The 24,641-nt window shown below is 39.5% G+C and overlaps 1 protein-coding gene across 6 annotated transcripts in view; it reads right to left on the bottom strand.

Annotated features, from left to right (window-relative positions):
- The window catches only part of LOC131677500 (serine-rich adhesin for platelets), a 74,295-nt gene that overhangs the window by 8,365 nt on the left and 41,289 nt on the right, over positions 1–24,641 (bottom strand). For all 6 annotated transcript variants that reach the window (XM_058957352.1, XM_058957347.1, XM_058957348.1 and 3 more), the window contains exons 3-6: positions 15,521–16,793; positions 8,676–9,337; positions 6,534–8,615; positions 4,968–6,402 (exon numbers count right to left, since the gene is read on the bottom strand). In XM_058957352.1, coding sequence (XP_058813335.1) covers positions 4,968–6,402; positions 6,534–8,615; positions 8,676–9,337; positions 15,521–16,661 — 5,320 coding nt within the window. In that variant the 5' untranslated portion in view covers positions 16,662–16,793. The remainder of the gene's footprint in view (positions 1–4,967; positions 6,403–6,533; positions 8,616–8,675; positions 9,338–15,520; positions 16,794–24,641) is intronic.

Raw genomic sequence — 24,641 nt, 5'->3', positions numbered from 1 at the left:
TAACATTTACTAATGCCGAATCGATGGACTACTTTTTCTTAAAACCTCGAATTTCCATAAGACACAACATGGAGTTAGCCCCTTTTGGACGCCAGCTAGTACTGTGTTTATCTCCATGGTCAACTTTGATTGCTAATAGCAAAAAATCTAAATTATTTTCAAATTTCTCACATGATAGTCCATGTGGATCACCAGATCGATCTAGATAAAAAAAATGCAAAAATGAAAATTTCGGAAAATTTGTGGGCTAGCCCCTTTTGGACGCCAGGCATTTAATTATGAATTGTTGGTCTATGACTTACTTTGTAGTACAGTGTAGATTTTACAGGTTTTTGTTGATATAGCACACTAGAACTGCGCGCCACCAGACGTATGTTGGTTTGGGTTATAATTATGATCGGTAGTGAGCTTTCCATGCAGCGCACAAGGGGAAAATACGGACCCAAAACGCGACTTTTTGAAAAGGCTGGATGACGTTTACCAGGAAAGGTGTTTTTTATGTAAAAAGGTCTGAAACATTGATTGCAAGTATTTACAACGACCGCACGGTACGCCATCATGCCCGTTTTGCCCCAATTCTCCTTTTTGTTCGAGTTTATGTTCAAGACTGAATATATAACTTGGAAGAAAAATTAATACGGCTAATTAAAATTAGTGTTTATATAAAAGTCCACAGAATCGATTGAAGATAATTAGAATATTGAGAATATTCTAACGTATGCACTCATTTTACCCCAATGCTTCGCACAACTAAAGTTTGAAATGAATGCCGGCTTTATATTTCAGTAAAAGGCTTTATGATGCTGATCAAATGTGGTAATTCTTATGTATAAAAGTCCAGATTATAATTAGAATATAATTAGACTGACATCCGAATCATGTGTGCCTGTTTTATCCCTATTTCTCCCAATTGGCATAAGGCATTTAGCATAACGGTCATTTGGCATAATTTTGAGAATTGATCAAACTGAAGGTCATTTGGCATAATGGACATTTGGCATAAAGGTCATTTAGCATAACTTTGATAATTGATCACACTGAAGATCATTTGGCATACCGGACATTTGGCATATCGGACATTTGGCATGATTTTGAGAAGTGATCACACTGGAGGTCATTTGCCATTTTTTCAACTACAGGGAAACACAATTTAAAACGGCGCGAGAAATCACGTAATTCTGCATAATTTCAAGCCGTGCTAGTGCTGGTCTTTCCGTACAAATATTTTTATGTTAAGGAAAACAGTAATTTAGCATAACGGTTGTTTGGCACTGGTATATGTAATGATAAAGTTATTGATTACCAGGATGTTTATTGAGTATATCTTTCCATGTATGTATTATGTATTTTGATTGTATGTTGACAATAACGTTCATCGTTCGAGGGAAAGTATATTATGCAGTTGTAAGCAGCTGATGTGTAGATCAAATGTTTGAGCATAACGGCAACTATCTAAATATTTAAATGACTTGGTTTATCAATAGTACTAAAATTGAACTTGTACCAAAATTGATTAGGTTATTCTTCTTTACCAATTAATAAAAACATTTACGACTAATGTGGCTGCGCCACATCGCTTCAAGTCGCCTGCTGACCGACATCGCTGTCGCTTAAACTAATTTATAGCCCCTATGTTTGAGTAATCCGGACAAACGAGTGGATCACAGGTTTGCTTGCGAGGGGCCGCCGCTTCCGACAGCGGGTCGGCGGCCACCTCGTCCAGTCTCGGCCTCGGTTATGCGGCAAAGCTGCATTGCACTGGCTTCGCCCCAAGTGCTAGAGCAGTGTAACAACCGACGGTTGAATATATGTAAGTTCATTCAATAAATCATCGTTTGAAAGACATGACGAAATCCACAAATGGTAAAGTAAATAATTCGAAAGAACAGCTCATGATATAAAGAAAAATAAGGATAATTTTAATTATTGAAACATGAAAAACCAAAACTCACTGGCGATCATAATAATAATACCCAAAACAAAACATACGTCAAGTGAATCGCAGCTCTACACTATACTATACTAAAACGTATGTCGTAGTAAAGAATCTATAATTTCAAGAATGAACAAGCACAAAAATTTGAAACAGGAAACTCAAAAGAACTGTTTATATTTAAAAGCCAAATCAGTTATAAAATGCAAAAAATTCACTCGAAATTTAATCAATATTAGGTAATAAATGACAACACATTATTATGATTGCTTAGTGCTTAACTTATGGGTCATTCACCTGGTAAACTACACATTCGTTTGTTATGCCAAATGACTTTCAGTGAGATCACTTAGCAAAATTATGCCAAATGTCCATTATGTCAAATATCCGTTATGCTAAATGACCTTCAGTGTGATCAAATAACCGTTATGCCAAATGACCTTATGCCAAATGACTTTATGCCAAATGGCCCTCTCCCTAAAGTTAGACCTGGTTCTACGTTTCAGAAAGAGGCTGAAAGCGGCTGATCAAAAGGAAAGTGGTTTATGCAAAAAATTCTGGGGAATCGATTGAAGATAGTTAGAATGACCGCACGGTACGTGTATACTCGTTTTACCCCAACTCTTCCATATCTCAAGTGTGAAGTTAAACCAGGCAGTGCTTCTCGGAAAGAAACCGAATGCGGCTGATAAAAAGTAAATAATATAATAAATAAAAAGTAGTAATTCTTATGTAGAAAAAACCGGGGAATCGATTGGAGATAATTAGAATGACCGCACTAAACGTTTGTGTCCGTTTTACCCCAAATTCCTTCCCGGCTGATCGCAGCTGATGAAAAGTAGTATTTCTTATTTAAAAAAAAAAACTCGCGTTCAGTCTATTTCTGAAATGTAGTTAGGTTTATCGGAAAACACGAGACATAAGAAGAGGGGGTAAAACGGGTTCACACGTTACGTACGGTCATTCTATCTATCTGTAATTAATTTCTTGGATTTTCATTAAAAGTATTACTTTTGATATGCCGTACTCAACCTTTTTCTTAAATGTGGAGTAAGGAATAACTTCAAACCGCTTCAAAGTTGACTTTTTATATAAGAATCAGTCGCATTCAGCCTCTTTCTGAAATGAAGGGCCAGATTTATTCACACTTGAGTTATTAAAAGAATTGGGGTAAAACGGATCCGCAAATTCCAAATAACTATCTTTAAATGATTTCCCGGATTTTTTTTACATAAAAATAAATACTTTGGGTGAGCCGTATACGACTTCTTCCCTAAACGTAAAACCTGATTTTACTTCAATCTTGAATTATATGAAGAATACGGGGTAAATTCTGACTATCTGCAATCGATTCCCAGGACCATTTTACATAAGCAATACAATTATTGATCAATTGAATGTAGACTCTTTCCGAAATATATAGTCATGCTTAATTTCTCTCTTGAGTTTGGAAAAATTGGGGTAAAACGGGTTCACATTCCGTGCAGTCATTCTATCTATCTTCGCTCGCTTTTGCTCAGTGGCATTAGGCCTGCTTCCAAGATGTTGAGTGAAGTAAAAGCCCAACAATTGGGAGAAATTGCGGTAAAACGGCTTAAAACGTTTTATGCAGACAATCCTGTTTTCTGTAGAGTATTTGGACTTTTTCCCATAAGAACTAACTATGGTAGCCCGCATTCAGTTTTATTCCAAGTTATATAGCCAATAATAAAAATAAACGCTGACAAAAAGGGGAATTAGGGCAAAACAAGCAGGATAGCGTACTTTGCGGTCATTTTAAAACATGCAATCGATTCCCCAGACATTTTTACATAAAAATGGCACATTTTCGATAGCCGCACTTAGTGTTCCATCACGCTATTGAATAAAAGCGTTTTTGATACTTTTTTCCTACAGCGTTTCAATAATTAAAATAATTCTTATTACCCTTCCTTACCTTATTAGCAGTTCTTTCAAAAAATATACCGTTCGATCCAGACGATAATTAACTTTATCATTTCTGAATATCGCAAATTTTCAAAACGATTATTTGTTGAATGAATTTACATATATTGAATTATCGGCATAACCGAGGCAAGGTGTTCACCGCCTTTCCGTCGGATGCGGCGGCCCCTCACAAGCAAAGTGCGATCCACTCGTTTGCCCGGTTCTCAAACATAGGGACTGTGAATTAGTTTGTCCGGCAGAGCGACACCGATGTCGGACAGCACAGTAGTTGAAGCGATATGGCGGAGCCACATTAGGCGTAAATGTTTTTTATTAATTGGCAAAGGAGAATGAACTAATTAATTGTGGATCTTCAGCAGCAGCACGGCTCAAAATTGTGCCGAATGACATTATTTCGCGCAGCCTGAAATTATGTCTGTTTCTCTGTAGAAAAAAGCAAATGACCTCCCGTGTAATCATTTCTCAAAATTATTCCAAATGGCCGCTATGCCGAATGACCCTCACAATGCCAAATGACCGTTAAAATAAAATAAATTATGCCAAATGACCTTTAGAGCGATCAATTCTCAAAATTATGCCAAATAACCGTTATGCCAAATGTCCGTTAAATGACCTTAGGCCAATTGACTTTATACCAATTTACCCAGACCCATTGTTATTCTGTGGAAGGTTATAGATAATATGGCTTCACTTAGATGATGTTAGCTAATAATAGAGCGTCACTTAGAAGTAGTTAGGCTAACTGCCGGGAATGACACCACTAGAGAAATTCAGCGACGAATTTTGACAGAAAAACTTTGTATGAGATCTGAAGCGAGTTAAAACGATCATCAAATCCACTTCCTGTTCGAATGATTCCATTGTAGTGATAATTACGCGTTGTTAAAAAATATATATAAACGATGTTCATCTAAGCAGCAATATTTCAACAATAACTCGAAGTAACGAACATTCTTGATAGGATAACAACTCATTATTTTAGCCTTGGACGAACCCAATTACATAAACATCACAAATTTAAACCAACAATCAACTGTTTTGCCGTGCGTTTGTTCCAAACTAATTCTACCACCATCTTCCAACCTACCTTGCTTGTCTTTGCCTAGGCTTTGAACAGACGTTAGAGTGCTCTCGTTGGAATTCCCACTAGTCGGCAGGGCCAGCCTAGTTGCATCACCAACTAGCGAAGTTCCACCCCCCGATGACGATAGCGACAATAGTTCCTGCACATCGAACAACGATTCCTGAGAACTCATTTCCAAACTGGAAAGGCTGTTGTTTTTCACCTTCAGTAGATTAACGTTGATTAAGCTAGGAGCCTCGTTAGGGGTTAGATTGATTCGCTGCTGTTCTTCTACTAGTGTACAGTCCGACGGTTGGACACAGGGTGTTTTAAGTACGGGTGCAGTGCTAACGGATCCTACCGATAACGAGCACGAGGAGGGCGAACTGACGACTAGATCGAAACTTTCGTCCGCTGAACTGATCGATGTGTTGTGGAAGTGAACATTGTCGCTTGAGTCGATACTGCTGCTGATAGACGAACAGCAGCTATCATCCATTGTGGAGGAATGCGTCCGTGCGGTACCACTACTTATATGCATCCCAGTGCCTACACTCATGAATCGCTTCACTTCAAGATCAGGACTTTCGATCGAGGTCGTCGAAATGATCGAATCATTTAATGTACTGCTAGTGGAAGGTAATCGTGTATGCCTGGACTTGGATGTCGGTGGGGCCGCTTGTGTTGTAAACACTGGAGGCAGAGGGTACTGCTGTGTGTGCTGTTGAAGTGGTGGTGGTGTTTGTTGTTTTAGATGTTGAACAAGTGCCGGAGGAGATGGTATATTCGTAGCAACCGACTGCGACAATGGTGATGGACTTGACTTTGGCGAACTGACGAATGACGACAGTGCGGGTGCGGAATTGCTGCTGCTCGGTGGCACTCGACTTACGCCACTAGTAGCAAGCGGCGATGGTGATAATGATGAAGATGATATCTTCCCACTTCGATAGTTAGCCACAGACGACGATGGTGGCTCTTCAACAGTTACAACACGAAAACGTGAATTGGCAGCAAAAAACAATGTCGGCGAGCTACCAGTTGATGACGGCGATGGTGAGGTAGATGCATTGTTGTTAATACTCGTGAGACTGCTAGCACTCCCGGTAGACTCGCCGACACGTGTCACCTGGAACCGATTGCGTGACGGACTCGGCACTGGTGATGCAATGGGAGATGGAGTCGGACTTGGCAATGGAGAACGTAATCGCCCACCGTTTTTCTTACTCGGATCCAGCAAATGTTGATAGTGCTTATCACTCGCCGCTGTGTTTGGCGGTGTACGTATAGATGTGCAGGTTAGCGAGATTTTGCGTGAACTGAGATGCGCAGCACGAACTCGCTTAATTGAAGTGCTGATAGGCTCAGTTGGTTCCGTGGGGTGCTTGTTGCGTTCACATTGAGCACGAATGTTGTTTAGCAGTCTTGAGTACTCCGAACCCACTTCTAATGAGTTGTCCTGTGAAAAAAGAATACAACAGCGATGATATGATTGATAAGCTTTTTCATTTCCAACATTTTCCTAAAATCAAGTGCAACTGTGTGAATGTTACTGATCAATATGGACTAGCAAAAATATAATCAACTTACCCCCGCTCTCCGAGGAATCTCGTCCAGATCAACTCGTGTCACAGTTTTGTTCGACTTTAGAGCCTCGTTGAGATAGTCAAGCCCAGTTGCCATTATGTTGTTGTTTCTCATATCGATCCTCTGAAGCGTAGAATTGCCACCGAACTCTATCACCTCCGCCATCACTTTAGCACCGTTATCGGACAGATGTGCCCCTTGTAAGCCCAAACTGGTCAAACTGTTGTTACACTTAAGGCTGTCTTTGATGTTTGCGACAAAATCGTTGCACAACAAGTTGCATCCCACGTTCAGGATTTCCAGTGTAGAACTTTTTTCAATCAACTCTGCAAAACTGTGGGACGAGTTACGTGTAATTTCATTGTTCCACAAAACCAACACCTGCAGTCCACTAGGCGCTGCCGGTGATTGTTCGGTTTGTTGTGCATCTTTGTTCGAATTTGACTGTTGACGTTCGAGGGTGCCATTCCGATTGGCAAATTTTGATTGAATAATTTTGAGGCTACTTTTGGAATCGTTGGAGTCAACAGAAGTTTCGCTGTTAAGGCTTTCCGAACTAAATGATCTTTCGTTGGGGAAGGCCGGTGGTTGATCACCCCCTAAAAAGCAACTGTTGAAGTCTGCTGATCCAGTGCTGTCCAAAGAGCGAGACAGTGGCTTATCCACAATTTCCACCTCAACTATTTTAAGCGGGCTCGTTGCCAACTGATCCGACGCACTAGTCGGAGTAAGATCTATCTTGTTTGTTTCATCCACAATTTGTAATGATGATACCGGTAGAGGAGCTATGGTCAAAGAGTCAATTTCGTCGTCCTGTTTTTCTTGTTGCTTCGACTTTTCTAGCCGTAATTGGAGCTCATCTTTTTTTAGAGGGATCAAAGCAAGAGACGCACTGTCATCGTTGTCGCTTGTCCCATTTTTATCTCCACTGTCTCCATCTTCGTCTTTGGTCTCTAGATCATTATTCTTTGCATTGCTATTTTCATTGATGCTCCTATCTACTAGGAGATTCTCCTCCACAATTTTGAGATTTTCATCATCGTCGTAGTCCTCAGCACGGATCTCAGGCGTATCTTCTTCTATAGCATCTTTCATATCGAGTGGATTGAGATCTATTTGCTCGATTTCTATTTTCACATGCTTGTCTTCCGGTATTATCGACTCAAACTTGTTTAAAAGAATATCTTGCTTCGCAAGTTTCGCCTTTTTGGGACCATCAATCAGTTCTTCTTTTTCAACGTCAAATGTTAGTTCGATAAGTTGTTGTTCACTATCATCACCAGGAACTTGCCGTCTTCCACCTCCACTATCATTCACACTATCACCAGTTACAATCACTGAGCTACAGTCAATTTGATTATCGTTATTTGTTTGACTACTGCTCTCCAACAGGGATGAAACCATGTCAATCCGTTCATCGGATGCTATTGGTGGCAATAATGGCGCCATCGTAACCAAATGTTTTTCTTCGTAGCAACTAGTTTCTAGTTGCTTCTGATCGATTTCAACTGACGCCACATTGCTGCTATCACTATTCGTTTGGTCCACATCGCTGGAAACGCTACTATTAATACCGCTATCATCGTTTGTACTATTCGCGTCCTGCTTCTGCAGCTCTAACGAGTCATCTGGTGTGGTGTACTCCTGGAGAGATGGAGGGGGAGGCGGTTCCTTTTCCTGGGATATCACTGCTGGGGATTGCAATTTGGGCGACGTGAGGAAAACAACATCCGAAGGGGTGCTTGCATTTGGTAAAGCCGGCGTTGGTGGTGGAGTCATTGGAGTGGCATCCAATAGCACCGGTGGTGTGGCTTCGCTTGCTAAACGGGGCACAGTTACTAGTTGCTGTTGTTTCTTTTTTTGTCTGTCTTTGCGATGCGTTCCTTTCGGCGTATGCTGATATTGATAAAGTTGAGAAGCTCGACTGTGCGGATTCGGGAAATAGTTTTTGTTGCTGTTTATGCTGTTCAAACTACTGGAAAGATCGGCAATGCTTAATTCGCCTTTCTTTTTTCTATCCTGCATTGTTTGAAAGTAGTTTGATTGTTGGATCAGTGCGTTGACAATTAGTTCTATGCCGTTGTCCTACAATGAGTCAAAATATTTAAAAACTTAAAATATACTATATTGTGTATAAACACTCACCCCAATGTTATTGTTTGAGATATCCAGCAATTGGAGGTGATAATTGGACTCCAACAAACTCGCAATAGTTTTGGCATCCTCCCAAGTCAGCTGATTATATGCTAGTGATAGCTCTCTCAGAACCGTATTCCTCTTCAACAGATTACACAATATCACCAATGGCCTCTGAGCTAGTTCGCAGTGTTCTAGTTTGAGCGTATGTAGAGCAGAAGTATTCAACGCCTTTGCCAGATTAGAGGCGTAGTGTTCGGATATTCCGGGTCCCCGAGTAATAAGGACGTTCAACGCTTGGCTTCTTTTAACCATTTCTATACAATCTACCCAACATTTGTTGGTCATAGCGAGATTATCGGAAATATCCAGCTCATTGGTTGCTTCGTAATATTCGATCATATTGAACAAGGCGCTTGCACTATTGTCGTCAAGTCCGGCGTGTGACAGATTGATACTTCGGTACTGCACCCGCTTAAATACTTCCTCCAGAGCTTCGCAAGACCCATGGCTGAGATTCTGATCCTTCAGTGAGAGTAACGGAACTCGTTGGTGTAGAGAAAGATCAAGCTCCTGCAGGTGCTCGGTGACTACCGGTAAAGGCACAGTATCATGTTTGGCGCAGGACCTTTTGTACAGCTCCAACAGTTCGGGTACATTTAGGGTGGGCTCTAAAAATTGAAAACATTATAATAGTTAATGTTTGCTAGTGAGATAGGAGGCATTTAATGATCGTTTTATCATTAAGAATCTTTTGAAGGGTGTCGTATTTATTGTAAAAGATTATGTTTACCCTCCTAAAGGTACTGTTGTATATATAAACTAACTTATACACTATACAGATGACTAATGGTTGTAATTGGTGATTGCAACGATTTTTCTCAAAAATTGCTTATAATACTGTTCGTATCTATGTTTGCAAGTCTGTGGAATTCGTTTGGGAGACGCCTCAAAATCATTTTCAGAATTTTGTTCTGAGCCCTTTGAAACGTTTTCTTCCAAGTAGCCCAAATTGGCATTGCATATAGCATTGCCGGTCTAAATATTTGTTTATAAATTAATAGTTGGTTCGTTAGGCAGAGCCTAGAATTCCTGTTTAGAAGATGGTATAAATATTTTATATATTTGTTGCATTTTGCTTGGATTCCTTCAATGTGATCATTAAAAGTAAGTTAACTTGATCTGACCATGCAAAATTCAAACCAGTAAATTTAGTAGTATGGTTCTTATTTGGTTTAAGAGTAGAAGCTCTTGGCTTATGCGGAAACACAAATAGTGGAAATTTTCCATTTTCAGGTAATCATTGAAAATATTCAAGCTTCGTTGCGGTCGACTGCATATAGTTTGAAGGCTCCTACCTGTGGCAAAAATGCTAGTATCATCGCAGAAAAGTGACAGAGGTACAGTTGTGTTTTTCTCATTTATTCACACTTGGATATGAACACAGTAAAAAACTACGCTGTTTTCATGAACTAGTCGCCGTATGTTCGTGCCTCAGACAGGAACGGTTCCCAGGTGCAATAAGACCACAGCAGCCATGCAAATGTTCTGTACGTATAACACTGGCAGCAAAATCTTTTGAAATAGGAGATCAGAGTTCCGTAATATAATTTTAGTACTAAGGTTTTGTTGACTCTTCGGTGGCGTATCTGAAACCAGCTACGTGTACTAATGCAGGCAAGGAAGAAGATACCGCAACCTCGTCGGGAAAAAATTAAGGGCGATGTACTGATCGTCGAAGTGCACAAAAGAATAACATACGCGAGTTTATTCGAAAGTGAGAATCGAATCGGAGTTGAAGAAGTTGGGGGAGAAAATGTTTTGGAAGCTGCAAAGGCCCGGAAAGATCTGACGTGTGTAGAAAATGCGGGTTGAAAGAACACATTCCAAAAGACTAAGCGCGACGTTGCAAACATTGTGGAACTGTATCAAGGCTCTATCAATAACTGTAACTGGGTGACGGAGAGAGCGGGAATGATTGCACGTTATGGCCAAATATCTCATAGAAGTGGTCTCAAACTCGTTTGAACGCAGTGGAGTGACGAAGTAAACGTATCAACACAAGTGTGAATAACCTACTGAAAGCACTATCGAAGCTGGATGTTAGGTTATGTAATGAGGTGACAGTAGTACTTTTCGTAGAGACAGTCAGGAATCCATCTTCGACGTAACCTTTTTTAGTCCGTCACTGGCGGCAAACATGAGCAAGCGACTCCACCATGTCAAGAAACGCCACTGTTGAAGCAAGATATTCAGAGGTTTCCGCACAAGTTGTCTTTGAGCTGAAAGGCTGAGAGAGCAAGTACCGAAGAAGACTGAGAGGAGCGAAATATAGTGGTCCGGGCTGCACTAAGTGGAGCAAATCGATCTGCTTTAAGAAGCTGTGCCAAAACACTGGGGCCAACCCCTGGAAAGAAACATGCAGTGTGGCAAACTTAAGATCATCGTTGCATGATTTTTCCGGATCGCAGCCCAACGATCTTGCCAATTATACTGTATGGCGAGGTACTGAAGTGACACAAGTCTCCAACGAGCGACCCGTAACAGCGGCGAAAGATTTAGAGATGAAGCAAGCGCACCTGGATCGCATATGCACAACTTTTCGGAAATCTAGGCTTTCCCGGACATATTATGGAAGGGGCTCCAAAAACACTCCTATGCAAGGGTTACCTACCGGATGGATAGAAAACAGAAAAGCTGCTCCTGTTGCTAAAACCAGATAAGCCTTCTGATGATCCTCCGTCGCATAGACAATTATGCTTGCTAGATACACTAGGGAGAGGATTATACTCAACAGGCTGATCACATTTACAAAGTGCGGAAGCCGGATTCTCGAAACACCAGTTCAGATTTCGTAAAGGCAAGTCTACAGTGGACGCTATTTGGATCGTTATTGGAAGATATTGATACTGATTAAAATCACGGCAAGTGTCTCACATGGCACAATTCTGAGTCCAATGCTTTCTAGGGATGGAGATGTCATCTGTTTTGCGGGCGACATCGTTATAACGGTACAGGAAGATAAACCGAAAGTCCTGGAATGCTGGCGATGGAGGTGATCGACACTATTGGAAACTGGATGCAAGGAGCGAACTTACAGATAACCCATTACAAAACGGAGATGCTACTAATCAGCATTTGCAAATTACTGCAACGGTAGATATCACTATCGGGGAACATGTCAGAGTCTCGAAACGACTTGGTATGATGATCGACGACCCACTGACTTCACCACATGCGTCGAATAGTCCTCCGGGAGAGCAAAGTTATCGCATTCGCTATCAATTCATTAGCGAGAATTATGCCCAACAACGCTAGGTCAAGCAGTAGCAAGGGGCGTCTTCTGGCTAGTGTATCGTCGTGGATACTGAGGTGCTATTTGTATTGCGGTACTTCAGGGGGACGATAGTGAATACGGAAAACTGACTCGACGGCCAAATGGCAGTAGGATTAAGATTCGGCGGAATAAGGAAGCTGGAATCACAGGCTCATATTGTTTCGCTCGATCTGGCAGAACAGTAACTTTCTATTTGATCTTTCTATCATTTTTGGTCTCAGTTGTTTCAGATATAACGTACATCGATTCGAACACGCAGCATCTCCCTTGTAAGTTAACGTGAATAATATCGTAGTTGAGACGTGTCGAGACGACGGTACACCGAACGCCACGAGCCAAGCAGTGATACTAAATTGCCGGAACAATACTGTCGGGAAAAAGTAGAGTAAACTCACCGCCGTGGACTATCCGAGTAGATCGCTACAATGTTAGAAAAAAAATACCTCAAAGAAACGGGTAACGGAGTCGGGAGAAATACCGCGTCGGAGATCTATCAGTAGGGCTAGGGTAGATTCGCCGCCAGGGACTATTCGAGTAGATCGCAACATAATTGGGAATTCTATGGCTCACGAAAACGGGCTCCTAAACGGGGGAAGTTCCGCCATCGGAAAGATTTATTCGGGTAGATTTTAGACTGGCGAATAGCCGAGCAGATCGCGACAAAGCTGAAAGCTAAATAACCCAGGGAAACGGCCATCGATATCGGGAGAAAAATTTTGCAATTGGGGATTTCTCAGTCGGGGTAGGCTAAATTCACCGCTGGGGAATATCCGAATAAATCGCGACATATTTGGGAAACATTGTATTGATATCGGGAAAAACAAGTTTAAAGTTTGAATCGCAGCATCCTTTACATTATAATTCAAAAATATTTTAGCCATGATTCATGCTTATTTTAACATATTACAAAAGTGAAATTATCTTATCTTATTTTTGATATTTTGCCACTTAGTCCGATTGAGTTAGCACCGTCCAAATGGCATTAGCACCGGGAGAAGTTCCGCCATTGGAAAGATTGAATCGGGTTGATTCCACGCCGGGGACTACCCGAGTAAATCGTGACAAAGCTGGGACCTAAATGGCCCAAAGAAACGCGCATTGGTATCCGGAGAAATTCCACTGCCGGAAACATTCAGTCAGAGTAGGGTAGATTCAGCTGGGAGGTAAATGATTACCACACGTAAAGAAACAAAGAGTCCTCGGCACCCTATATTCGTTCAAATAGGAACCAGGCAACAATGCGAATATCTCGGTACTAACATGTGCAGGCTAATCCAATGTCCTCAAAAATTTCATCCAGAGCAAAATTGAAGCGATATTTGGTAACAGACCGCATCTAGACTAAGCGACTTCAGTGTTCGAAGCGTTTGCTGTATTTAAGGTATCATCTTCACTTGTAAGAAATTTTTTACCATTGACAGAGTGTACAAAACGCATACGTGCCGAATTATTGCCCCGAGAAATATCCAAGAGGTCTAAGAGGAGAATAGATTCATACATGCCATCATACGCTTGTAAGTGTCATGGTTCATACCTGATCATCCATCGCAAATCAACCCAAGGCGTTACATATAGTCAGCAATTCCTACGTGTCAATTCTATGTACAGGAACTATACCATGGATAACTTTGCGCAGAGGTTGCATCACCACCGAAAGAAAAGGACCTTAACACGTAGCAGCAAGCTGCGTTAACACGACTCGACGCACCTCCCCATACAAAGTTGCGACAAAATTATAAAAATTAATTTATGTGGCTAAAACTTGGGGTTTTAACTATTTTTGGGTCGCTGAATCCATTTCTGCTATCAGTTTTGAAATTCCATAATTCTTTTTTTGACTACTTTTACGTAATTTCATTTCAAGGCGTTGGTCGTTAAAGGGTTAATATGCACGTTTACAATAGTAAACAATCACATCGGATAGCAGAAATGGTTGCCAAAACTAGTAAATATCACAATTTTTTCAGTAATATGATATTGAGTAGGTAACCGCTTTGTAAGAATATTCATAAGTTACACGGCGTCTCCATATGGGTCTTTTCAAAAACATAGATATAACAACTTCGGCGCAAAAATGCGCAAGATGAGGCATGTATATCTTGAAACTACACTAAATTTTGAGTCAGATTTAAAATAAGTGACCCATGTGAGACCATCTCAAAAATTGGAAGACGTATAAAGATAAATTACTGATACGACATTGAATTTTTCAATTGCTTTTTCTTGATACAGAACAAAGGCAAATCATTTCTGTACAAAAAGCTCATATCTATAGTTTAGTTTCAGTATATTCATTCTTCTTTCCAAAAAACTTAAAACTACTTAATCGACCGTGTAATTCTTGAGATATCACCATTCGAAGTTCGAAGGAATCGAATTGAATAGAAATCATCGACATCACTTGCTTCAACGACATGTGAAAAATTCATTTTCCATCAGATAATTTTTAGGGTTTTGTCACTCGTCGTGCCACTGTGCGACGGACCGGCAGTAACTTTGCGTTTTTTTATTTGTACATCTTGTAAATACATGAAAGACCCACGGCTTAGTTATGGTAATGCATTGAGCCGTGTAAAATATATTAGAAAAATTACAAAACTTCAGTTTTGATCAAAGTTTGTTTATATCGATGTTTTGAAAGATCACGGACAACCGTGGATTAAGACTAACTTCAATATAAATCAGAATGTCATTCTCCAGCAAAACTATGTTTTGTATCGTACATCCAATGGGACGTAAATGTGGCAAATGGTGTATAGGAAATCGTGTAGTTATTCGAAAAAAATGCGCCTGAAGGATTTTTTTCGTTGCGATAAAAACTTTTATGCATCCTAAGGGTAGATCAACAAAATGCTAAGTTTATCTTATTCAAACGGAACTTTGCTCTATATAATACCATTCAGCCCGAATTGGTCGTATATAAAATACCAAATATGGAAAAAATATTAGTCAATAATTCTTGTTATGTCGGTAAATTTCGCACGAAAAAGTGGTTTTGTTGTCCTAATATTGTATACTGACTTAAATTCAAGCATGGTTGCGTAGAGATAATAATACGAATATCTAAATTTGATTATTCAAATACTACCTCTTAACATCTAATAGATGAAAATTTTGCAACAAATAGCGCACCAAAAAAAAAAACGAAGAAAATAGATAACGTATGCATAACTCTATTCCTAATATTGTCCACAGTAATTTAGTCTATCTGTGGATCTGCGCCCAACCATTACATTCGCTTCGTGATCTTTTTTCCCCATTGTACAATAATAGATCCCATATTAATTTCTCTTGCGTGGTTTAAAGGCCCGGGAGAAAGTACAATGATATCTCTTATTGAAACAATATTTTCCGGTTTATTGGGGTAATGGTAGATTCTACAAAAGCTATTGATTTCTTTGCAACACAAAAAAAATCTGCAGTAAAAAGATACTAGATTCACACCGTCAATCATTATAATTAGCAATTAAGATGACATTTTCAAAAAGGTACCGATTCAATGTGTAAGAATACATACCACTCTCCCAAGGATTAATCGATTCCAGGTAGCCAGTGACGAGATGTGCATCGTCCGGGAATGTAACTCGTCGCCGTCTACTCTCACTGGTGGTTTGTTCACTTGTGCTGCTAGGACGCGTAATCGTAGAAGATTGGATTATATCCTGCCGCTGGGGCACCTCTTGGTCTACCGTTTCATCCGTTGATTTTTCAGCGTTGCTTGGTTCCGCCTTGCGAGGAACTAGGTCTTTCATTTCATTGGATTGCACTTGCGATGAAGGCGACTCTTTTGCCGTAATTTGTTGATCAACTGCCAACGGTGAAACGGAAGGCGATGACGAGGACGAGGACGTTGATGATGTGGTTGAAGTGGAGGTTGAAGGAGAGGAAGATGAAAATGAAGAGGACGTTGCCGACGAGAATATAGGTGCCGCAGCGGAGGGAAAGATTTGTACTATCTCTATCGGTGCATTGCTCTGTGATGCCTTCTCCTTGCTATCTGGGACACGTTCCGGCGTACTTGTAATCACTGTGACCGTCGTCGATGGTAAAAGGACACCTTCGATTGAGCACGCTTGAATCACTACTTGCTGTTCACTAACTGCTGCGGCGGTGTTATTGTTGTTCAGTTGGCTATTGCTGTTGGAAACGTTCAAGGCACCATCGGTGCTACTGGTCACCGTAGATTCGTCGTATTCTTCGGATGAGGACGGAGTTGACAGCGACGACGAGGATTGAATGGGTATCTGGTGCCGTGACTGTTGCTCCGATGGGTGATCACTTGCAACCTGTTCCGCCACTGGTGCTAGTAGGGACTGCTGTTTATCGTGTAGCTGCTGAGGAGTTAGATCGTCTACTAATGCAACGGTGCTAGCTTCTGAAGAGTCCGACGAAGATGTGTTTGCAATCGTAGCCATCACAATCGTGGGTGTCGGTTTGATTCCGACATTCATTTCCGGATGAGGTTCGGCATTGTCACCCACACTGGCACTGCTGGTTCGGGATGATGGCGATAGCGACGATACCGTTGTTGGTGACGATGACGATGAAGGCGAAATTTCGACCAATGTCGATTCTTCCTCTTCTTCGGCCCCAGTTGGCGGCAAAATTGACGCTGTTGCTGCTGTCGTTTGAGATGCGTTACTTGGATCAATGCTCATTTTTTGCCTGGCGTATATTCTGGGCCTATCTCAACTTTTCTGTTTTGCGTCGCTCATTCACTCTTTGCGCTGGCCGTTTCCGAAGCGGTCGTGTGTTCTGTTGGCTTGTTTATCGCTGAGTCCGTCTGATGCCTGTTAATAATAGAAACCAGAAACAGATAAAAATAAAACAGTCAATCATATGTGCGGCTATTGTTGCTGGTGTTGTTATTCATTTGTATTCATAACATTACTCGTAAGCATGGCTCTGAGTTTGGAACAGGTTCTAGTGGGCGGAACGAATTGCAGTTAGTTTCGCTGGTTGATTGAGAGTTAAACTTGAAATAAAGTTTTTCTAGTATCATTCGTATATCAATTATTGTTGTTAGTAACCACTTATGAGCAATAGAATTCTTACGTTTTCCGCCAGAATCCTAAAATCGGCTTTAATTCTGTTTTAAAAAATAGTTTGAAGGGTTATAAAAGTACGAATCTCGCGAATGAAGAAAACGATTGATGCGTTTACGTATTTTTACGTGTATTTATATCAGCTGTGCGCCATACCGTTTGCCATCATATGGGCACCAATGTGGTGGAAAAAGAATCAATTGCACACCTTGAAGAAATTCATCAATACAACCTATAACAAGAAGCACCATTTGTTCACATTACGTAGGATTTAGAATATCAAAGAATACATCACCCCCAACTGCGAGCGAATCCGACAGTCTTAGACTTTATATAGATTTAGTTTAGCAAGAAGCCTAATAAGTATTTCAATCATACTATTCCACCAACGTGGAGTTGTTCGGCCATGATGATAAAACAAACACATATAAGGTAAAGTGCCTATATTGGCCCTATTGGCGACGACAATCGACGGAATGCGTATAAATTGGAATCAATATGTTGCTTCATTATTAAGAACCAATATAAGAACACGAAGGGCCTGAAAACGATGAAATGCTCGTGTTTGAGCACAACGCAAACTCGAATAGAGTTCCCTGATTATCGTCCTATCACTTAAGCCAATGTGTTTACAAAGATGGCAGACGCAGCTCTAGCCAACGGCTTCAAATGGGAAGGAATATAATAGAAACAGGGTTAAAATAGACTTATTATTACTTCGTAAAAAGTTTGATTACTCGACCCTCTCTCGAAACATAAGTACAGACACATTTCCAAAATGAGACATCCGTCGTCTTCGACTACAATTCTATAACATTTCCCTGAAATCTACTACCCAGAAAAAAATGTCGAACCTCCAAACTGGAACCTTTCAAATCGTGGAACAAATTGCACAAAAGATACAAAATCCAAAGTACAATTCCCCTGTTGGAAAATCAGAGAATATTCTTCAATGCCGTCGATAAGTTTGGGCCAATGACGCCTTCGGAGGAATTCATGGACGTTACATCAACCCTGTTTCTGGTGTTATTGTTGTACAGCCTACTTTTGCAAACAAATTTGCGGAAGACGCCAAGTCTTTATCTTTAATACTTTTGATGTTATTACTCTTATATAAGTATACTCAGAAGCAAAAATGCGATGTATGATGAAACAGATGACAGTACTTTCACCAGAAAAGAGCGATCGTATAGTAAATATTTTGACATAAATAGACGTAGGCCTTTGTTTTCGATATAGGGATGACCTTTGCAAGATCAACAAAAATGATATGTGACAATAGTTGTTTTAACGCGTATAATTGAGCCATATACTCTTGATTTTTTTCTGCAAATCTCAGTTTTTTCGGATCTTTTGCCGAAATCTCAACAGATCTCAGTAAACAATTTTTTTGTTGAGATCTCAGTAAAAGTGACATTTGATAGCTGAGACTCGGAAAATACTTCACTGAAAATCAGCAAACAACTTTCACTTTACTGCGATATATGTATCTGAATTTGCTGACCACACAGCTGTTGGGAAGTTGCCGAGCCGAATTAAGTGTGATTGTAGCTTTGTCGACCAAAAGGTTTACACAGATTTCTCGTACTCGTAGCTTGCATATCAATATGATTGATTAATGCTTTATATTACAGCTACCTGTGATGCAGCGATGGTGGCGATTCTTCTGTTAACAGTCGTATGCTAAAAATATCGTAGTATCCTAATTTAACTTCAATTCTATACTGACATTTTCTTTCTAACGAAAAATGACTCCTTCCAAGGATACCAAACCTTTAGTTCCACCAAAATAGTTATTGTTATTTATCACTGTGCAATCAGGCTATCCCAACAACCTATTTCTGCAACCTATGTGCATTAACTGTACACCTACCGTCTCACCGTTACACTTGACAATGTGTGCAGTGATTTCTGGTCACATGCAGACATGCGGGCTTACATTCATACATACATACTACTTGGCACAAGTTTAGAGCGTGTAACGTCGTGTCTGTGTAATGTGTAATCCTATGAAAAATCATCGTAGCATCGCCTTGGAGTCTACATCATATTCGCAAATTTCGCATTGAATTCGCTTCTGTCTCTTCCTAATCTCTTTTTTGTCTTCTAGGTCCGAAACGGATCAATTGACTATTAATTGATACGGTAAACTTACTAGCAGTATTAGTCCCTACTCCCAAATACTTTTTCCTACAACTTTGCTATTTCATCTCTATCTTATAACAGAATTCGATTATCCCAGTTCTAGTTAATATACCCTATATTATTCATTACATTATGGGCCATTCTACTGTTTTTATCCTGAGTAGCTAGACGAGTGAAGGCATTTAAGGATTTCACGAAAAGAACCGCTGCCCATAAAGGACATAAAAAATATTTATCCACTATTCCCCACAAAGTTTGCTCGAACCGATTGTCCGCCTGGTTCTACTCGAACAGACCACTCCGACCCGAAAGGGCTGCTTATAATTTCTGAGAGCCGATATGCTTGGTCGAGTTAAATACTCGTAAGAAAAAGTCGTGAATAATTAATTATCTCTTAGGTGCCAGTCCTGCACTCCTTTCCTGAACTAGCCTCATACCCACGGTAAAAAAGTCGACAACTAACGGGATCCACATGTCCCCCACCCAAGCGAATTGATCCACTTGCGAGTGGGAGCACACATATACCAAAACCAGCCAAGAAGACTTCCGAACCAATGAGATTGCACCATGCCAGTCGAAGGCCACAGGCCCATCGCCATCTCGTACAGTTCCTAAAATTAAGTTTTGTTTGTTATCCTGCTCTTAACAACGCATGCTATGTCTTCAGTGATGCAATTAAAACTTCGCATTGATTGTCTCTTGGGTCCCCTAGGTCTGAAGCGGATCAATCGACTATTAGTAAATCAAAGAGCTCTGTCAACCGTAATTTCCACGCATACTAAATTCCCTCCAGCTATTCTACCAGTCAGTCTTTCTGTTCTAGTGTGTATTATTTATTGCTTAAATGATTGTAGCATCAGATTGAATTATTCTGTTGTAACACCACTATACTTGTTTAATATAGTGGATTCCCGTCCTCACTCCTAGTTTTTCCAACCTTGTTAAATGCCTCTCCCGTCGGCTATACTATCCGCTTATTCGATTCAGTTAGGAAGATTAATATGTTACAGCTAAATCACTGAGGACAGACACCCATGTGTTGAACAAACAAGTTTAAAATACTTGTTTTGCTATTTGAACTAGTCTCCGCTAGACCACTACGGTCATCATGTTGGCATAATACAGTATAATTGTGATAGTCACTTGGGTATCAATTGTGTGGTACAGTGTCAATGCAGTAAAACTTACAACGGTAGAAACATTAAAATTTTCTTTAGATGCAACGTAAATTTTTTCTCAACATTTACGTTTACACTGGACGTCTGTTCTCGGTGCCTAAATAAATGTTGTTTCTCAGTTTATCACGAGCCGGAGGGAACTTGGCCTTGATCCCACTGCTCTGACATGGATGTTACGTGATATTCGATATGGAACATTGTTTGTTTGGGGACCATTCTTTTCAATTAAAGGGAATAGGGAGTCAAATCGCTGATTTTTTTCCATTGGGTAGCTTCTCCTGAAATTTTTCAATGTGTCCAATGTGTATTGTTTACATTGTGTAAATTTCACTATCAATTGTGCAACTGTTGCTAAAAGGGAGTCGAAAGAACATCAGCAGCGTAAAAAATTGCTATCATACCTAGAACATCCGGATCTCTCTTACCGTGCCCATAGTAAGAAGCTGGGAATGTTCCAATCTACGTGTGTTTTGAAATGGTACAACAAACGTTCGATGAAAAAGTGACCAAAAAGAAACATTGCATAATGTGAAGGATTACAAGCGGGCACTTGAAGCTTCCAAGAGAAATCCCAACAGTTCAGTAAGTGACGTGGTGATTAGACCTCTCCACATTTTGAAAAAGTTTTGAAATATGCATCGGTCAGCTCAAATTCTTGTTCTAGGTGTGAATTTAAGAACTTTCGCCAAAAATGGCATAATTTGGACATGATATAGAGGTGTCTCCAATCAAAAATCGTGTTTTTGATATGTTTCTATAGAAAGATCACTTACATTCTGATTTAATAGGCCATACATGCCCACATATCATCAAAGGTTGTTCCTTAGACATATCTTAACATGTTTTAACAGGTGAACATAGCTCTAATCGCTCTAGAAAATTTGTTAACTGGATTTTCATATAGGAAAGTATATCAAAACCAAGGAAAATAAGTAGTATTTTTTCTTGGTTTTGGTATTCTTTTCTATATAAAAATCCAATAAACAAATTTTCTATTGCGATTAGAGCTATGTTCACCTGTTAAAACATGTTAAGATATGTCTAAGGAACAACCTTTGACGACATGTGGGCTTGTAAGGCCTATTAAATCAGAGTGTAAGTGGTCTTCCTATGGAAACATATCAAAAACACGATTTTTGATTGGAGACACCTCTAAATCATGTCCAAATCTTACTGTATTCTTCCGCTTACCGTATTCTTCCGCTTCCGCTTGTTCTAGGTGTGAATTTAAGAACATTCCATTTTTGGCGAAAGTTCTTAAATTCACACCTAGAACAAGAATTTGAGCTGACCGATGTATATTTCAAAACTTTTTCAAAATGTGGAAAGGTCTAGTGGTGATTTAAGCAATTTTTTTGTGCAAGATACAGGCGCTGATTTGCGATAAGCGGAAGAATACGGTGGAAAAACCACATTCGCAGCAGCTTTGCACTCAGCTGTTGTCGAAACCGTATTTTTGTCATAGATGGCGAGACTAATGCGAACTGCACGTCATAAGTTAGAAGGAAGTTAGAAAGCAGAAGATGTCCAAAAAAAGGGATTTGGCAGGCAATTTGTTCTTGTGAAATAAATGGAGCCCAACCGTGACAATCGGAACGGTGAATGGGTAGATGTACTGAAAAATGCCTTCAAAAGCGACTACTTCCATTTCTTTGGTCTCGCGATTACTCGAAAGATGTTCTGGAGTGGTACAACACATTTTAGACAAATTTGGTGAAGACATGCAAGCTCTATCTGTCATAGTTTCTATCATACGAGAACTCCAAATGTAAGATTTAGAGTGTTCCATAAAAGACGGTTTTATTTATATAATTGCTTTAACTTTGCACTAGAATGACTTTTGAACAACTTAAAGATTAATTTATGAGGCATAATTTATTTATACAAATCACCTACTAAACTATTTTCGTTTCAAAGTTATGAAAACTTCAACATAAAATATATAACTTTTTCAATTATCATTGTCTTCAATTAAAGCACTTAACATTAAATAACGTTTCGGTTATAAGAAATATCATACTTTATACCATACATCACCAAAAAGGCAAATAGCGTTACTGTTGTTCATCTTAGCCCCTGTATTCATCCCACCCATTTGAATACATTAGTTAGACAGTGTCTGCTCTCTCTATTTAACGCATTAGGTCAAATAATAGGAAAAATAAGGGTTCGTTGTACTCGACTTTCACTTTGCTCAAACGCGAGTATTTTGCATTTTCCAAACCAGATTTTTTTATATTACTGCTTCTTAAGAACGAAGCAAGCATTCTGATACCTATTTAAGCGCAATCCAATCACTGTAAGCCGAGTTACAATCGAAATAATGTGACATCCTGACTAATGAGATGAATAAGGGCTCATCTACCCCACGATTGATTTTTATGGCGTAGTTTATGTGTGGTAAAAGTAAATATAACGAAAGAAGCTGGAGATTCAGTATATTAAGACAAACTGTTCTCCTTCAAAATATCTGAAAGTATTTTTAGTCATCTTAACGAAAAATCTAAACAGCAAAAGTTACATAAACAAAATCATTTTTTAAGAAACAATCTATTTTTTGCAAATTTCTTGTAATATGAAAAGTACAAGACATAGAGCTTCAGTATCTTTGACAAAGTTTTTTGTAATTTTATTTTCTTCAATTTCCTGAAAGATTCTATCTCGAACCATTATAAAAGTAATTTTCAGATTTTAATAAATTTAGAACCGCTCACCCACTATTTAAAATAGCAGAAAAATCTTGTAAAACGTGAAATTTTATCGCGAGAACGAAGCTGTATCGTATTGTATTGTAATGTTCACCGTAAAGGTAAGTTATACATAGTACTAAGGGTCCATCCATGAAAAATAAAAAAAATTATATGAATTTTGGAGTTTTCATATTTTACTGTCGTATTTTATTAGACAATTTTCAGTTTTTGAAGATGAACATTTTCTTCTAGCGCATCCAAATTCTAACTTCTGTTATCTATTAGTTTTAAAAGAATTATCTTTTATTTGTCCCAATTAGTGATATTGGAATAACAAAAAAAACATTTTTGACAAAAAAGTGCTTATAACTTTTCAACGGTAATGGTTAGATTTGCCACGAAACAAATTATTTGCCCTGAAACAATCTTGCACTTGTCAGAAAACTACTTCATTTTTCAATGAATACCGGAAAAATGTACGAATAAAACAGTTTTTCTAAGAAACTAAGAGACACGCTAAACCTTAATTTTAAATTTCTTGTGGAATGAAAAGTATGACAGATAGAGCTTACATGTCTTCGGCAGTATGGCTCTACCTAGAATAATTAAAAAGTTTAATCTTTAGTCTGGGTGAAATTAGAACCTCCCTAACTTTTTTTAACAAAAAAAGATCTCACAAATTTTTCTCAAAGACATAATAAGGCTAAGTTGTTTTGTTTTAGTTAAAAATAAAAATAAAAATTTAAATTAACTCTTAAACGTTGTGCAATACCTTACCAGCCGAGCATGAGGGTTTTGTGAGAGGAAGTATGGGAGGAAGCCCATGCAAGGTTTATGGGATCTTCCGTGATGCCAGTTTTCATTCATGGTTTATAGTTTTACTGTTTTTGTCTCCGCATGTGTATGGAGTGTCTGTAGCACAACAGCCACAGATGTGTTTTCTACCATACTTAAACATCAGTGGAATGGTTGGGTCCACGCTGAGTGCCATAGAGCGACAGACAAGTAAGACCAGGCTAAGAACAGAATGCACGAACCTCATCGGCGTAATAAACGTGAGTACGACAAAAAGGTCTTAACCGAGAGAAAGAAAAACTTTTCCAGGAACAATGTCCGAAAGTTATACGAAAGGATCAACACCATGAGAAGGAAAAACACCCCAATATAAGTCATAATCAACGATCAGGACGGGAATCTCATGACAGATCGTACAACCAAAGGGAAGGAGCCCTTGAGTAACTGTCGAACGGGCAAACAAGTAGATAAAGGTCAAATATGAGAATTGTGGACGATTGACAAGGTGGGGATCCACTCACGCTAGACGAACGGTGAAAGGCTACTAGAGATCTGAAAACGATAGGGCCGGTATCCTGACCAACCTTCTAAAACTCAAAAATGATCGGATGTACAAAGCAATCCAATATGTGATCTGGATGGAAAAAGAAATGCCTTCGGATTTGTTGGTCGGCCGCAAGAAACTGTTATAAATTCGAATGAGATATCGAGGGTAATGTTACTTAATATCGCTTATAAGGCGTTCTCCAGTGCTTGTTTAGTAGACTGTAGTTGTCAGCAGAAAT

Source organism: Topomyia yanbarensis, chromosome 1 (genome assembly GCF_030247195.1).
Source record: "Topomyia yanbarensis strain Yona2022 chromosome 1, ASM3024719v1, whole genome shotgun sequence".
In the NCBI taxonomy this organism is placed as follows: domain Eukaryota; kingdom Metazoa; phylum Arthropoda; class Insecta; order Diptera; family Culicidae; genus Topomyia; species Topomyia yanbarensis.
This window is presented reverse-complemented; position numbering and strand designations above follow the sequence as displayed.